The sequence below is a fragment of the Taudactylus pleione genome, unplaced genomic scaffold, assembly GCF_031769625.1.
Source record: "Taudactylus pleione unplaced genomic scaffold, aTauple2 ptg000040l, whole genome shotgun sequence".
NCBI classification, from domain to species: domain Eukaryota; kingdom Metazoa; phylum Chordata; class Amphibia; order Anura; family Myobatrachidae; genus Taudactylus; species Taudactylus pleione.
In genome coordinates this window covers 28,032,780-28,051,394 of record NW_028284442.1, presented here as the reverse complement: position 1 = coordinate 28,051,394, position 18,615 = coordinate 28,032,780, and the positions used below count along the sequence as shown (strand labels likewise).

Genomic DNA, 18,615 nt, shown 5'->3' with positions numbered 1-18,615 from the left:
TGTCCTTTGTAAACAACTTTATATGTGGTTTAAGTTCCTAAAAAGCAAGAAACCATTATTTGTAAATAATGACGTGAATGGGTGGGCATCTCTGATTTTCAGCAAAACTAAACTGGTAGGAGCCACCAGCCAGATATGATTTTCACCATTTGTAGCATTTGTCGTCATGCGTAAAACCTGTCTCTGGCCGGCTGTATAGATTTACCTTCTGTTTTTTGCTCTCCATATAGATCGTCATTCGGAGGGTTCCCGTTCTGCAGTACAGGACCAAGCCACATCTCTGGGGCTTTCAATGTTCTCTATCCTGGTGACAAGGTGCATCCAATTGCTGAAAACCTTAAAAACTGAGCAGGGTAGCTCCAGGGGAAGAGGTGAGAGGTATAAAGCAAGGTGGGGTCATGTTTCGTATGAAAGATGATGCAATGCTAACTGGACATTCCTTTTCTCATTCAGCTGATGTAGCAGATGATGATGAAGTAGATGTCAAAGTTTCATCTTTTCCAGTTGATCTGAAGGAGCTTCTGCCTAGTGTCAAGGTGTGGTCAGACTGGATGCTAGGCCACCCCGAAACATGGAACCCACCACCCAGTCCGCTGGTGACCTGCAAAGAGTAAGTGTTACCTCATGTCTCGCGCTTATTGTGAGATCCTCAGTTGGTACTGTACGTCCTAAATCGGGGAACTGGCAGAATTCACCGATAGATGATGATTCTGATTTATAATAGTACAATGGACGTACACATTTGGGGGGATTCCTATCTTTGCATTCACATACGCACTTCTCCGCTTTGGCTGTCATTGAATGTGAAGAGTATTCCAGCATCTCAGTAGGCGCGTATGGGACCCCATCCCTGGAATGTTTCAAATATTTTTGTGGTAAAACCTAGAGAAATGAGCTGCTAATCTAATGGCATCAGGAGGACAAAGACTGGCGATTGCCATTGTATTATATTAAAATAAGGTACAGTTAGAAGTATGTGGGCATTTCTCATTTTTCCTCACAGTGAATTTTATTGCTTAACTCTTCACAGAGAGCCTGATTCAGAGATGGACGCCAATGCGATCTCGTACGCAACGCAGCTACGAAAATATGCTAATGTTTTCAACAAAGACGCCCATTGCTGCTGCTTTACCTGCGTGCGATGAAGCATACCTGTGTAAATATCGGTAACATCGGCGGCCATCTTGCCCTTGCAGCAGGTCTGACCTGCCGCAGCCTTGGGAGCTTTTCAGTGCTGCTTATACACATGCACAATGGCAATCGCTCGATCTGCGTGGAAATCGCATTAGTGTCCATCTTGGAATCAGGCCCAGAATACTTATCTGGCCACTCACATCAGTCCCTGACCCAGGGGAACCGTCAATCTATAGTCCCTACTACATGTGTACACAAACATACATACATACATACATTAGGTTTATTTAGTAAGGAGACAATTAACCTACGAGTGTGCCCTACGAGGAAACCCACATAAGCACGTGGAAAGCATACAAGATCCCGACATTTAGGGTTGTGGTGGGCATTGAACCCAAGACCTCAGTGATGTGAGACATTAATGTTAACCACTTTGTCAGCCATGCAATGGTAAAACCTATGAATAAAACGCATGTTCTATTGCTGGTCTCTTGTCCCCGATTGATATTTACGATCACGACTCCTGTACTTACAGGTCCTTACTGATCCCAGTGACCGCACCAATATATAAAATTACAGATGGGCACTTTGAAGGCTAGCAGTTTCCCAGCTAGAAATCCGCTTGCTTTCTTAGGGCTCAATTACTCACATGCAGACACATTGACATTGAAGAGTAGCACTCTATCCCCTGGGTGCTGCCCCTTCCTCAATAATCGCTCCCTTGTGATCCTTCAGACTGTTAGTAAAGAAACAATTTACAGATTAATTAAATGCTTATTTTGAAGTTTTATTAACCAGAAAGAGTCCTATTGCCCCTACCAGCTGCTTTTTTGGCAATGCAACTAAATCACTTTCTAAATGGTGTGATATCGGATTCCTAAAACAGTCATTACATCACGTGACTAATTAGCTTCATCTCTGCATAATGCAGTGGTTTTACCCTTCTCAAAAAGCCAAGTGTTTTTTTTTTTTTTTTTTTTTAGATATTATAAAAAAAAAAAAAAAAAAGTCAATGAAATACAAGTATATACTCTCCATATGCAGATGTTGACTCTTATGCGAATGAGCTAGGGAAGGATACAAGTGAGGTAAACTAGTGGTAATGGTTATTGTTTGTTTTCATGAGTGAAATGACATCCTAAGGTAGGGCAAGGTGATAGTAAGACAATGGTGAGGAGATTTAAAAAATGCCGGAGTCTAAATTACCTGGTCTCCATTCTGATAACTCTGATCAGAATTACAAAACGATGTTTAGCGGTGGGGGGAGCCCATTGTAATCCAGCCAAGGGGATCAAATGGGCAAGGATTTAGCCCATGAACTATCATGCAGGTGTTGTGTTCCATGCCAGGAGCATTCCCGTGCAGGGGTTTTCCAGGTGTAAACAGTCTGGCACTTCATGGCATTTAGGATATGTCAGATAGGTTTATGCAGAGATCTGGGTTGACGTAAGAGGGAAATGAGCGGGAAGCAGGTATATAGAGGTTGGTTTTGCAGTTAAAAAAAATTCCACTTTAAATCCTGTAGCAAAATCACAGAAAAATTGTCACTCTTGCAAAATCCGAAGCTATTACATTTGGCTCTGAATCTTCACTCACTTGGTATCAGGTTCTCCCATATGGTTTCCGGGAAACTCTAGACAGGACTTAATTTGCTTTTTTTCAAGTGTTGTTTTTTTTTTTTTTTTTTTTTTTTACTTACCATCTAATAAAGCGCATATTTGGGAGGTGTCTGCACTAGAAGCCTATCACACCCAATGCTGCCATATGCGTACCTTACAAGTGCAGCATGAGGCACATTTTTGGAGAACAGCCTCTTGTGTAAAACTTTACAATTGTGCTATATTTCCTCCTTTTCTTTATGATGGACTGGCCTAGGATGTATAAAGGATTTGAAATCTTCTGAACTCCTTCCTCTTATTGGTTCTTTTAAATAACCCTTTGGTTCTAACACTCAGTAGTCAGGACATTTTCCAGACTACCTAGCAGGTGCACACGTGCATCACCAACTGCCACATTTGAAAGATCTACAGGTGACTAAGAAAACATGAACTGTTTGGGGTTCTGAGAGCCGAATTTGTGAACCACTGCAATAATCTATTCACAAATATGCTTTGAAACGCTCTTTGATCTTCATGACGAAGCTTCTCTATGTATGTGCTTCAATAAACTGGAACCTTTCACAGACAGGTGTTTTTTACAATCTTTAATTGTACGTAGGCAGACTCAAATCATTTAATTTTGTTACCACTAAAAATAACGAAGTTGGGCAAAGTTTTGTACAAGGATAGCGTGGCATGATTACCTATGCAACCGTCTATTTTTTTATTTATTTTTTAACTAGTATCTTTCTGATCTGTCATTCACCGGGTTGCTAGGTAGTGTGACCAGCATTACAGGGTTCCCCACCCTCCCCTAACTGTGAACTTGTCTCATACGTCCGTCGCAGCAATGGTAGTGGAAGGGAGGTGCATTGCCTTCGGCTCCATCTGTTTATGACCGTAAACTGAACAGACCAGTCACGATTTATTCTATACATTAAGTAAAAACGTTAAAAATATTTTTCATATTAGAATATTTTGGGTTTGTAAGAATTCCGCAATAAATCAGTTTTGATTTCATGATGAAAGAAAATAAAAATAGGAAAATTTAGATTTAAAAAAATATATATATTTCTTTATTGGAGTCACACAATTAAACAATGAGAATAGCAATTAAATATGCGTAATCATCCATATTAACATTCAATGAGTAGAAAAAAAACAAAAAAGAATCCACAGTAAGAACGAAACCAGCAAACATGAAGGTATCCAGAGCAGTAAACCATGAAATATAGCATTAGGTAAGGCAGTCCGAGTGAGTGAAAACGAGGATCAATGTATAAAAGTGTGGAGGGAAAAAAAACAAATCCTAAGATGATATACATTTGATTAATATTCGCTTATATGTGAACATAGCGAATATAATCATAATTGAAGGCACAGGAGTGTCCCAATAAATGAAAAGAAAAGCTAAACATACGGAGGTAACTTCAGAGTGTCTCCCAGATACATCCGTGTTTCATACCAGAGTGTAGAACGGAACCAGTTCCTTATCTACACTATAATTAGGGACAGTTGGGCGTCCATGAAACTTTCCCAGGTTTGAAAGAAGCGCTCAGTAAATTGTTCCTTATGAAGGGAGGCTACCAGCCAGTACATCCGCATGATATAATACAATTTGTCCTTAAACAAATGTAGGGATGGAGGATAGTTTGATTTTTTTATTGTACAGTTACGTGGAGTTCTAGTGCAATTATAGCAAAGTGTGTAATATGTTACTACCAGGTAGTTTCTGTCTAAAGGCAGGTATCCACTACAAGATCTGAAAACGAGTGCACGATTATGACATTGTAATCGTTGAGTCGTTTGTCAGTCGTGTGATGAGCCTGCACTGAATGAGCAGTTGTTCAATGCAGGGTCATCAACCTGCTGAACCTGACTATATTGTCAGGTTGACCAGCATGTTGGAAAGATAATGGATGTCTAAACGACCAGCGGGCACGTGCATCGCTGGCCGTTTTAGACACTTTTGCAAACGATTGAACGATCAAACTATCGTGATCATTCAATCGTTCAACTGAATAGTCTAGTGGATACCCCCCTTAACAAGGAACGCTGGTAATCCTATAATTGCTATGTCATATAATTTCATTATTTGCACAGCAAAACTAATAAGTGTAGGTGTAACGATTGCTCATGTACCAAGGAAGAGCCCACTGCCATTTTGTCTGATAAACCTCATGTGTTCAGTATGGATGTTTTTATTTTCACCTATGTCTGCTTATTAGACTATAATGTGTATTTCATTGTTATACATCTTACATTTTGAGCAGTCTGTATTCACATATACCAAGTGGAAAGTAAATATGCACTACCAACAAATAGTATTGCAATCTCTGCAAATAAACTGCTATAAGCATTGCCAACCATTCAAGAACCAAACAGGTTTGGGGGCCTATGTATTAATAATCGTGGCGATACCGCAATTGTTAACAGTCTGTACTGCGACAGACTTTTTAATTTTAAACCATTTTCCTTTCTATGTACTAAAGATAACTCGCAGGGAATATGGTAGCGATAACCACTGTCCATGCAAGTTAGATGATGCCGCATCAGAGGAGTCTTTTACATGAGAATTTGACAAAGCACATGCGCACAGTGTCAGTTACATTAGCTGGATGGAGGACGTAGGAGAGGTATAGGAACACATTATGCTGAAACTGCTGTTTCTCCATAATTTTATGAAACCAATGCTTGATAAATAAGCCCCTTAATCTGCTCACACATGCAGTGTTTTTTAGTAGTTTTTAAAGACTGATTTAATTAATGAAGATCTTTTAACATTTACAATAAAACCGAGGTGCCCAAACTCTGCCATTACAGTCCAGGTTTTAAAGATATCAATGCTTGAGCCCAGATGGTTAAATCAAATTGACTGAGGTGCTAATTAAGTCACCTGTGCTCAAGCATGGATATCCTTAAAACCTGGACTGTAATGGCAGAGCTTGGGAACTTCTGCAATAAAAGATTTTTTCTTTAGAACTGTTATACTGCCCACCTGCCATGTTGGAGATCTGTTGCTAATATAATGGGTGGAGAGTTAGCACATTTCTGGTCTGTCACAATTCCTTTTTCATCCATCTGGGGGATGCCATTACATCTAGGTTATTCATAGGTGTGGAGTCGGGTTACTTTTGCTATTCGTAAGGCATATCGTCTTTGAATGTTCCGTTCCGTCTTCTGTTCGGGCCCACTCAGCTCGCACTGTCAGCGCGTCTTGGGCTGTGCGGCATGGCGCTTCTGTCAAACAGTTGTGTGAGAATTCTTTGCCCAACAATGGCGTCCCGTGCTCCAAAAGTATGGAAGCAGTAAATATATTGAAAAAAGCGGGTACGGATGACCAGGTTGCCGTCCTGGCAACCTGGTCATCCATACCCGCTTTTTTCAATATATTTACTGCTTATTGTTGGGCAAAGAATTCTCAGAGTGACTGATTCGGAAGCTTCCATTCCCCCACCCCTCCCCTTAATTGGCTTGCTTTGGTATATCCCAGATGCAATGGCGTCCCCCAGATGGATGAAAAAGGAAATACCATTTTTACTCATCGTAAAATCTCTTCCTTGGAGTCCATCTGGGGGACGCCGGGATCCCTCCCTTGTTTGGTTTCATAGTAGATACCTGTTGGTTTCTGGTTTCTCTGTTCTTCTGTGGGTCTTTCTCCGGCTTTGTTAAACATAGACTGAGCATGTGGTGGAAGGGGTGGCAGCCCGTTTCAATCAGTGCCCGACTTCACACCTTACTGTGCATAACCCAGATGTATTGGCATCCCCAGATGGACTCCAAGGAAGAGATTTTACGGTGAGTGAAAATCTTATTTTTTGGTTTCATTTGGTAGATTATAGATTCCAATTTTCTGATGAAGACCGCTGCCTGGAGGATATATCTATCTTTGAACGTTAATTACACCAACATGCTTAATTTAAGTTGTCCCGCTTTTTGTGCTCCCTCAGGTCGTTTGTACTGCAGAGATAAGTAATGCGGCCCATCGTGTGTTTTTGTACGTTTACGATGCCGATGCGCGTCCCCATTGTCTTATAGCTGGATCGTAAATCTTACTGGAAAAACAGTAAGATTGCGACCTATCATGTACGATGTGACACACCGTATGCTGTTTGTCACATCGTACACAATACAGATGCATGTATCACGGCCCAGGGAGATCCGTGCTACATGAATCTGTGTCTTTGACACAGAGCACGGACGGGTCAGTGAGACCCGTCTATGCTGGTGTGTTAAAAAAAAAAAAATCCTGTGTAGAAAAAAAAAAAAAAAAAGTAATTAACTAAATGGCGTGGGTGCCGGGTTGATTATGTAGTGTAGTGAATTTCAAATAGTTACAAATATTGTTTTTTGCAGTGGAGCTACAGGTACCAGCGTGTCCGTAATGCCCCGATTGCTGGTAATTGTGGTTCTCCAAGTACCAGCATGCGGGGGTAGGCTTACTGGGACCTGCAGTTCCACAGCAAAAGACAATATTTTTAACTAATTGAAATGCACTAAACTACATAATCAACCTGGCACCCAACGCCCAGGTGCCTTGGAGAGGGCAACCCCTGTATTGTGGGGGCACCCAGCTCCCCAGGGAACCCCGGCCTGGGCTGACTAGCAGTCAGGGTTAATGCTTCGGATGGGGGGCCCAGTGAAAAAGCTCCCCTGGCTGTGGCATTAGCCCCCCCCGCCAGAAAGTGTGGTGCTGGTTCTTTTATAATACAGGGGAACCCTACTCATTTTGTCCCCCTGTATTTCCAGGACCGGATCAGAGCCCGGTGCTGGTTACGCAAAGTACGGGCGACCCCTACGTCGTTTATCCACCATATCCGGTGCTGGTTGTGCTTAAGTACAGGGGACCCTTATGTCATTTGTTCCCTGTATTTTAACACACCCAGCACTGGGTCACTAAAAGCCCAGGGCTGGTTGCTCTTTGGGGTGGGGTGGGGGGCACGCCATTTTTTACTCTTTTTGAACACAGGTTTTTTTTTATTTATTTTAACGCAGCAGCAGAGATGGGTCTGCTCTGTGTCAATGATCTCTCTGGTCCGTGCTACATGCATCTCTGTCATATCGCACTCGATCTAATGATTATGCAAATCATTAGATCGTGCACAATTGCGTGAACAACATGCAGCTTTTGCTGCATGTCGTTCACTTCAGCTGCCGGAGAGAGATCAAGGGTGATTGCATAAGAGAGCGCATCATATGCAAATCGCAACGTGCCAACTGCACTGAATGAAATGCTAGGGTGTTACCTAATTTGTACCCATAGAGCTCAATCCTATTAGGTGTGAGTTTTTAAAAGTTTGTTTTTTCATGAAACTCACAAACCCAGCAAAAGAAATGTGAGATCCATTTAAAAATGGCAATTCACGGTGGGTGTGCGACTTTTCTACAAAATGAGACCTGGGAGAAGTGCATAAAAAATGGAGAATCTATCCTGTACCCCAGAAAAGTGACAACTTTGATAGTGGGACCATATAGAAAACTGTTAGTGGCCAGAAGGAAAGTACTGGAGGTGTTTTAAAGATGTCAAATGGGTGATTTTTGCTTTTTTTTCCAATAATAATATAATATTCAGCAAGTGTGTTTTTTTTTTTTTATTTTTTTTATTTATCAAATTAAAGTTTTTACAGATATTTTGAGGTACAGAAAATTGTCTGTATAATAATTTTTCAGTGTTTTATTACAAGTTTTTAAACAGTTGGAATAAACGCATTTACATCTCATCTGCAAGTTCAAAAAAACCCTCTCCCATCAATACAACACTTCCACGTGCCTGTCCCACATCATTTACACCTCCACATACCTGTCCCACATCATTTACACCTCCTCATACCTGTACCACATCATTTACACCACCTCATACCTGTCCCACATCATTTACACCTCCACGTGCCTGTCCCCCCATCATTTAACCCATTATTGAAGTTTTTCGAGAAATTCACCTGAAAATAGACTTCTTTATTTACTAAATTATGCTATTTAACCTTCTGTGAACCAGGTGGAAAAAAATCAACATGGCGGGCCATGTTTGGTATCTCATACCCTATGCCACAGGTTCTCAAACTCGTCCTCAGGACCCCAAATAGTACATGTTTTCCAGGTCTCCTCACAGAATCGCAAGTGAAATAATTGGCTCCACCTGTGGAACTTTTAAAACGTGTCAGTAATGAATGCACCTGCTAGTTTACCTGGAAAACGTGACCTGTATGGGGTCGTGAGGACTGAGTTTGAGAACTGCTGCCCTATGCTATACTTCACCATAAATATACTAATTTACTACAACAGTAATTCCGATGGTCTTAAAATCTTTTCTTGTCCCTTAAGGTATAAAAATAAACAAAATGGTAAAAAGTATAAACTCTCATCTTTTTAAAGCAAGAAAACAAAAAATAAAACCATTTTTTACGAACTACACTTAAGTCTTCTAGGGACAACTTTTTTAAAAAAAGATCCTTTGAACATGTTTGAATCACAATTGTTAATAAAAATTAAACTTATGAACAATTAGAAATAATGAAGTTAAATTTAGTCAACTCAGTCTGAGGGCCTGATTTATCAATGAGATTTATCAGTCACAGCGAGTGACAAAACTCGTTGCGTATGATAAATGGTGCTCCAGCCAATCAGCTCCCAACTTTCATTTATCATATGCAACAAGTTTTATCACTCGTAGATGAGTGACTAAACTCGTTGATTAATAAGGCCCTTTAATGAGATCACTTGTGGCTGACATCAAGGCAGGTGCCAAACCAGGTGGGGTATGAGATGCCCACACGCACCTTACCCACGTGTACTCCCTGCACTAGCACTTGCCACACTAAACCGCCATCACTATGCAAATTGACAATGTCGCAACTACAGGACATGGCAGTATTTTTTTTTAAGTTTTATAGCAGTTTAAATCTTGCTGGGGAATGTCACACCCCATCTAGTTCACCAAAGGTCAAAGCCTTTCAGGTGCATGATTAATCATTGGGAGAGGTGTACCAAAAGTTCTGCGCAGTCCGAACATTTTTACCTCTTAAGTAAAGCTTTTTCCCTACCTTTTGAACTGCTCAGGGGGTTGTGCACACAAATGTGAATTTCCTCTGAAATGTCAATGCGAGTTTGGAAATGGATTGCGAATGTGATTCGCAGCGCGAGTTAGCTGCCAGAACTACTACCTGGTCCTAACTCGCACCGGATAGGATTGAGCCCTTAGATTATCCGTCTGTTTTGAATAATGACTGTAAGCTTTGTGGTGTGCTCAGATACCAGAAGCTGGCGTGGCCCTACTCCTCCATTTGCTATTGCTAATTATTTGGGGGTTTTCTTTGAGTGTTTTCCAAGATTTGAATTCTGGACTAGAAAGTAACATTTGGCTAAAGAAATGGCAACAGTGCTTTTCGGCTTAAGGCAATTGCTAAATAGTCAAAAGCCAAGAAGCATTCATACGTCACTTGAATACGCTATGCCACTTGCCACTATGTAAGTGTTTTGTTCTCCAAATAACGTCTCGTCTATAATTCACTCCTGTACTTGCAGGGATGTCAGAATCTCTGCTGGGCAGATGAGAGAATCAATAGTAATTGTTTGACCCATTCTACCCATTGTAGCAACTTAAAATAATAATGGAATATACATTATGGCGTTACCTTAGTATCTAAAGGAGAGACTTTACTGCTATTATTTTAACTACTTATAATAATCTGTGATTTGAAATTAGTACCCCCCACCCCCTGATTTATTTACGTTCCCCGCCTTCTAGAGTGCATCAAGCTACCCTTACAGTTCTCGCTAGCGATGTTAGCTCGGCAGATTTTTCGCGCTAACCTCATTTCATTGCTATAAAGAAAAATTATGTGCATAGGGACCAGCTTTAAAGGAAATTTTTGGGGAAGAAAAATGTATGTTTTAATATGCTTATCTACTGGGACAGAATTTTCGGATCGGTTCTATAAGGATTTATTTGTGTGTGTTTCTGCTTAACCCTTTTTGGGTGTGTTTTTTTTTTTTTTTTTTTTTTACCCTTTCTTGTCCCCCTCTCTTTACCCTTTCTTGTCCCCCTCTCTTGCTATATCTAGTACTCAAGGACTATTAACTTGCAAAACATGCCATTCTTAAAGGCTGTAGTGCGGAATGTCTACTGGCTAGGTTCCTTGTTTATTATCATTATTTGGGTGGGCACTGGGTAAGCTTAAATAAAGAAATAATCATTTCTATTGTCCTTGATGAATCTGTGCAACAGTGTGCTCACACTAAGCAGTACAGGGGGAAGATAGGATAAGTATGTTCTGACATACAGCGAAGGGAGCAGGAGAGCTGCCAGCATCCCGCCCGCCGTATGCCGTGACGCTGCTGTGTTCTCTGATTCCTTCATCCGTTGCTCTCAGAAACCGGAATAGTCGGGGGACTTTTGAGAACCATCAAGTTCTCTGCAGCTGCGGCGCTTGGTTTATTGCTCTCAGCTGGCACTTGAACCCCGGTCTCTGGCTTTGGAGCGTTTCCCAGCTCCGATCCCTGGAGCTTTCTCTACAGCTGTGTGACACCGTGCTGACCCTGTGTGAGGATAGGAAAATAGAAGCCATGCCAAGCCAGAGTTTCTTTTTCATTTGGAGTCTGGCTGCCTGCCCATGACCAGGGTTACATAATGGGAAACACAGGCAGGGCTGCGGGGCCAGCGCTGCCCCAGTCAGCCTGGGGCTCCATCCTGCCATGCCATACATCTTGCAGGCTGAGCCTCAGTGTGTCGATTGCTGTATGGAGGTCTCCCACTTCTGTTTGTTTTTATTTCTAGATCTCCCTTCCCTTCCTGTGCCTCCTCTCCAGTGTCCTGTGTAAGGCCAGAGGGGAGAGGGCATGTATGTTGTGATTTAAAGGCAAGGTTACAAGGTGAAGTCGGGTAAACTCAGGACACCTGGCTACTTTTGGGGGGCATCTCTACATATTCCACCTTCCTCACTTTACTCCGGTGGTCTTAATGACAGTGGAGGGAAAGGAGACATGACACTTTCGGCCTTGTGTATGTAATGAAAACCATTCGTTCAGATTATTGGGAGAGGTTAAAAATTGTATTTAGACAGGGGTCAACTTCTGTTACATCTTTCCACTGCTGCCGAAAAGATATATTCCCAGAGATGGATAGACTGCACATGTGAACTCAGTTGCTAAATTATCATGTTTTTGATATTCCACAGTTCTACAGCTGCATGCTTCACTTTTTTATTGTTTTAAAAGTCTGTTGGGGATTAAGGGTTAATATTATGTTTTAACCCTTTCTGGAATTATTTTGTGGATGCAACAGAGTCAATTCTAAGGCAGGTATTTTCTTGCTGCCAATGTGACCAGGAAGGGAAACTCATTAACCTACATAGGCCCATATTCAATTAGCCGCGATAATTTTACCGCCGACGGTGGAATCTAGTATCTTCCTACATCGCATGTTTTTTTTTTATTCCGCGATGTCGGAACAGGCGGAAAGTGCTGTCAGAAGTGGGGAAATCAATCAGAACCCCCCAAAAAGGTGCACTAACATTGGGGATCAATGTAGATGTCCCCGATTAGCCCTAATAAAGCTGTTTGGGGTACTTAAGTTTCAATAGCTTCAAATTAGCGTCTTTGCACAAGTGGTGAAGAATGGCATAAAGCAGTATTTTTTGTTGACAATAAGTAGTCCTGTCAAATTTGGGGTACTTCAAAATGGGTGCTAGCATCTTTTAAAGTCTCTAAAGTGAAGTTAAAATTATCGTGAAAAACCCACCTGTTGCCAACACCTGCAATCAAAAAAATCACCTCACCCCTACTTGCAGACCCCCCAAAAGTCTTTCTCTACTTTTTATGTTTGTACCCCAACTTTTAACTTTTTCCCCCCCTTTTTCCAAATTATTTTTTGGGGGTGTTTTTTTTGTTTTTTTATATTTAAGGGATTTTTTGACGGTTATCCTTTTGGGGCTGTTCCAAAGGTGCTGAGGGGTTTCCCCACCTTTTGCATCCCAAATCCGCAATGCTGCACTTTTTTCCCGCCTACTTTCAAAGGCTAATCTTTTCCGCCTATTACATTGCATTGACTTTCTGCGTACGTGAAAAGTCTTTGCAATTGTATACGGCAAAAAGTTTCCGCCTGGCGAAATGTCATCCGCGATACTTTTCCGCGGATTCCGACTTTTCGTGTCTAATTGAATACGGTCCATAGTGTTGGTTATGTGGATTGGTTTAAAGCTGGGTACCCAGGCGACCCAGTGGCGATATGATGCAACAATATATCACTTTGCCATACACACTATATGATCTGCTGATATATTGTTACAGGTCTATTATATCTATACCGCATCGTCCATGGCATCTCCCATCTGATGTGCAGCACATCCGATGGGAAGATACAACTTACCAATTCATTGTACGATGTATAGAGTGGTTGTTGGGGTACACACTATACAATGGATATTTCGATTGGTTGCAGACGATATATCATATAGTGTGTACCCAGCTTTACTGTAAAGATGAGAAACGTAAAAAGATATCATGTGACTGAAGCTGTACCGGAGGACAGACAAGTGCTAAGCTCCAATCTTCAAATTACTTTCACGCTGTTTGTAAATTTGCATTTTGCTGAATTTTTAGAGCATGACCATCGATTCATTGTTCTGTTTCGATGTGGGGTAATACGGAGATGGATGGTCGCATGGTGCGCTCCTTGACTACTTTGAGGCACTACACTACATCGCCAGTAATTGAACCTTCCCCTTAGAGCAAAACTCAGCTTGCGATATGTGAACTGATCGGAACATTTTGCCCCTTTGTATTTACGGGCTACATCCACCATCTTTCAGTAGGGTAATTAGGGTGCAGTAGATAAAGAATGCATCACACGAAGACATTCTCACACGTGCTGCCTCTTTGCACTGTTTATGTCACATCCATGGCAACGGCAGCTGGTGATGTCACACAGAGGGAATTATGAAGGAAGGGTTTGGTTGTGGAAGGAAAAGCTGCTGCTTTAGAACAAAACATTTCCAGGGTACCGGGGGTTTAGGACGAATTCTTTCCAAAGCTTCATTATCTTTGTTGTGCCCATAGGGGAATGCACTATTATTAGTAAGGTCATTGGGGCTGTGCTGTAGGACTGGGAGTTCCGCTATGCTGCCACAATGATAATTGCATCGTTTTATTATTAGATTGGCATGGAAAGAAATCCATGTGGAGGGCTTTTACAACTCTGAATTGTTTTCACATGTGTAGTGGTAGTGGGACATGCTTTTATATCAATGTGAGGTTTGTTTAAGTTGAGCACAAAAGTTAACCTTGGCTAGGACATCTTTAGTTCTGTCACCAACAGCTCTTATACTGGTCTATTGGCCTGATTCAGAGTTGTACGCACATCACACAGCCACTATGTGTATGTACGCAGCTGCTGTGTGATAATAAGCGAATGCCGCAGGAGGCGTCTTGTGTAAATAATTTGCTCCTGCAGCTTGTATGATTCGCTACTGCATCCGAGGACGCAGCACCGTATCTTCTGGGTGACCATCAAACATCTGAGTAATCCTCCGGTTACTCAGGATGACCGGGGAATTCACCCTGCTGATCCCAGTAAAGCTGCATCCATGGATACATTCACTGGCTTGGCACACCCAGAAAACTGGACCGACAAGCCCCGTTTCTGTAACGCTGCCTGTCGCCACCCCCAGACACCAGCTGCATGTCAGTCATGCTGCTGCGCTCGGGGCACTGCGAGCAACTTCTGCACATGCGCTGATCTAAAAGCCACGGAGATGTACGGAAACCAACGGGTTTGTAAGCATCTCTGATTCAGGCCCTAAGTCGTCTTGTGTGTTAGGGGTACTGCAATATTATATATGTAATTTAATATACAGTATCTAATGTCTTTGGGGCGGGGGAACAAAAAATACTTTCAAAATTTACTCTACAAGTTTTTTTATTTTCTAGTTTTTTTTCCTCCTGTGAGCTAACATTTGAAATGCTTCAGTGTTACCTAGAACATTGGTATTGTGGTACAATTGTTGAAATAGATCTTCAGTATGTGTTCTTGCCATATTACAATTACATTTTAAAATGTTTACATTGCAGTATGTTTTTACATTGCAGTAATATCACTTTTGAGAATACAAAGTATATTTGTGTTACTGGTGTTATTCCCATCATACCACTCAGTCTGTATATTCATCAGTTTATGCACATGTGCTCACTGTACAACGTTAAGATGGTGCTGGTTATTGGCATAGTGGTCACCCAGTAGCAGAATTGTCCCCTCATACCACTCGCTCTGTATCTCCAGTAGAAGCAGAGGACCTATTTAATATACATGGGGCAAAGAATTGGAAAAGAAAAGGGTGTCCATACGTGTATAAACACTTTAAACCAAAGATAAAATAATAAAAGTGTATAATCTATTTAATACACTTATTTCCTAACAGCAAGTCTTACACACTGGTGTGCCACTTCATTAGGTACGCCTGGGAACCTGCTCGTTAATGCGAATATCTAATCAGCCGATCACGTGGGAGCAGCATAATGCATGGAAACATGGTGAAGATGATCAACTGTTCAGACCAAAAACCAGAATACGGAAGAAAAGTGATTTTAGTCATGGAATGATTGTTGGGTGTTTTCAGTACCTTATAGACTGCTGATCCCCTGGAATTTTTTCAGTCTCTAGAATTTGCAGAAAATGGTGCAAAAAAACAAAAAAAGTCCAGTGAGTGTCAGTTCTATGGGTGAAAACACCTTGTTAATGAGAGGTCATAGAATGACCAGACTGGTTCAAGCTGACCAGGAAGATGACCGTAATGTGTTACAGTAGTATGTAGAAGAGCAGCTTGGAATAAATGTAGGGATCTACTTACTAAGCTTGGATGGAGATAAAGTACCAGCCAACCGGCTCCTACCTGTAATTTTTCAAACACAGCCTGTGACATGGCCGTTAGGAGCTGATTGGCTTTTACTTTATCTCCATTCATGGCTTAGTAAATAGACCCTTAAGTCTTGAAGTGGAGGGCTAGAGTAGCAGAAGTCCACAGAGGGTTCCACTCCTGGCCGTTGAGAATTAGAAACTGTGCCTCTAGTTGCCAAGGGATGGGTACTGGATGCCAGCGTTCGGGATCCCGGCTGTCAGAATCCCGACGCCGGCATCCCGATTGGGTAAGAATATAGACACTCTGTCGATCAGTATCCTAACCCTCTCCCTACCCTAACCCTCCCTCTATTCCCGCTACTTAACTTCATGATTCCGGCGTTCGTGTTACCGGCGCCAGGATTCTGGCAGGTGTTGGGATTCCGGTGCCGACATTCTGACCGCCAGAATCCCCTCCGTCGACATTTTAACCGTATCCCGTTGGCACAGGCTCATCGAAATTGAAAGATTGATCTGAACATCAGAAAGTCGTTACCTGGTCAAATAAATCCTGATTTTTAATGTGAATTTGACTTCAACAACATGAATACTTGCCATGTCAATGGTTCTGGTTGCTGGTGGTGTAATGGTTTGGGGAATGTTTTTTTTTCTTCTTCACATTACGCCCCTTAATACCAATTGAACATTGATTAAATACCACAGCCTACCTGGATGTTGTTGCTGGTAATGTGCATCCCTTCATATCCCTCTTCTAATGGATAATTCCAGCAGGATAATGCACCATGTCACAAAGCTCATGAACATGACAATGATCTCCATGCAGTCCAATAGCCTCCACAGCAGAGCAGTACTTCCTAACTTGAGTCCCCAGGAAGCCCTAACAGCGCATGTTTTCCATACTCCTTGTTGGAGCACTGGCTTCTCTGCCTAGGATCCAGTTACCACTCTGACGGTCGAGAATAGCCCCATCACTGGTAGCCCATTAAGATCCACCACACACACTCTGATTTGCCTGCCATGCCCCCCAGCAGTAGTGGCCATTGATGGGTAGAAACCATCTATGAGTCACCGTTGATGGTTTCAAGCCATCAAAGGAAATAACCAGTGTTACCATCGATTGTTAACCCTTTGATGGCCACCCCTATTACTAACATATTTTGAAAGATCAAGTGGTGCTAATTATTTTACTTGTGATATCTAGCAGATCTGTAAAACATGCTGTTGGAGGTCCCTGAAGACTGAAGTTGGGTTACACTCCAATGGAGCACCTTTTGGAATAAAATAAGAAAATCCAATATCGTGGAGTAGCCAGTCTTTTTGTGTGTTTATTTGTTTTTTTGTCTTTTCCATGCTGTGCATAACTCCATCCTGGCTACTGTGTTCCTCACATAGTAAGGTGTCAGGCTTGTGAGGTTCAGTAGTTCTTCCTGGACTCTTGTTATCGGTGTGCTGCCATTCTGTGTTTCTTCAGGTCCTCACAGGCCAGCGGTTACCATCTTCTATAGATTGGCACCATTCTGATACGAACTAGAAACAAAATGTTCTTCAGGCGCTAATGCAGGTCAGGTACTAAAAATCTAAATTGTATAAAAAAAGGAAATAGGTATTTGTACCCAATAATATAATTTGATATAAAAATGAATAAAAGCAGCAGTGTCTGAATGTGAGGTCTGTGGAAAGTAATATATGAGCAGTGCCATTTATTATACTATTCTGGCACCTGCTAGGCATAGAAAAACAACTGGTAAACATTTATATATTTTTTGCCCAATATACATGCGGGCCCATGGCAGACGTATACTGTAGAGTCGTCCTGGTATTCTGCCAGTTGTCTATTCATTGATCTAAGGAAAACCAAGAAGTTTTTCTATCTGGGTGTGATCATTTGTCATTCCCTCACCCTGTAATGGTTTCCTATGGCATTGCTCCAGGTGTATATCACCTCCTTCTGACAATGATAGTAATCCCCGCACCTGCCCTTTCTTCCTGGTGAGTACAAGACATAAGATATCACTAATGTATTTACTGTTTAGCAATGAAAAAAAAAAATATTATATATACATAATTTTCATTGCTTAAGTACTAATTGGGGGTTACTTTACATGGGGAAGTCTTCATTTGGCAGAATACAGTGTTTTGTTTGGGTGTTTTTCTAATAGGCATTAAGCTAAACTAAAAGTTTGTCATCCAAATTCTAGTTTTTTTGCAACTTCAGTGTAGAAGACAAACTAGTACAGCCCTATGGGGCACATCCACTAGACGATCTACTCCCTGCCCAATCTCTAAACGATTTTCCCTTGAAATTTTAGCTTTCAGTCTGACGATTTGCAAACTATCTTTAATAGATCAAGTGAAATTGACCTGCATGTTCAGTCGACTGACACACACACACACACACACACACACACACACACACACACACACACACACACACACACACACACACACACACACACACACACGCTGTTCTCAGGACATGCCTTGTAGAATAACTCTATACATATTATATAGTCACTGTGCACAGTGACTGAAATGTGTCTACAAAGTGTGAAATGATCGTTATTACCTACTTTGCCTAGGAACTGGTAACAAGAAGTGGCTTATAATTTGATTGACTACTTCACTTTTTTTTGTCAAAGCACAATCCACCCTTCAGTCAGACAATAGAGTTTACAGATGTCTTTTACTACTTTGCCTAAAACCAGGTAGACACTGCGTACAATGGCAAAGTGGGGCAGCACTGTCTTCAGCCTAAGGCATTGTGCTTAGTGACTGAGGGCCTGATTCAGAGCCGGACGCTATTTGCGGGCGGTCGTTCTGAAAAAGGGGCCGGATATTTAAATTAAGCGCTCGCTCTTTGTGGTCTGTTGACGCCTCTATGTCTGAACGAGCAAGCGAAACATGCGCTCGCTATTTTGAAAAAACGCCCCCTGGCCGCTCGCATCATACGTCATCTCCGCTATTTATTTAATTAATCGAGTACATCGAACGGCGTATGAACTGCTCGCTATTCTTGTGGTAGCATTTTCCTACCGC

At 41.7% G+C, this 18,615-nt stretch overlaps 1 protein-coding gene across 1 annotated transcript in view; it reads left to right on the top strand.

Moving 5' to 3' along the window:
• Positions 1 to 18,615, top strand: part of SMG6 (SMG6 nonsense mediated mRNA decay factor) — a 245,408-nt gene that overhangs the window by 92,492 nt on the left and 134,301 nt on the right. The window contains exons 11-12 of the mRNA XM_088454996.1: positions 231 to 371; positions 454 to 610. Of these exons, the coding sequence (XP_088311122.1) occupies positions 231 to 371; positions 454 to 610 (298 nt within the window). The remainder of the gene's footprint in view (positions 1 to 230; positions 372 to 453; positions 611 to 18,615) is intronic.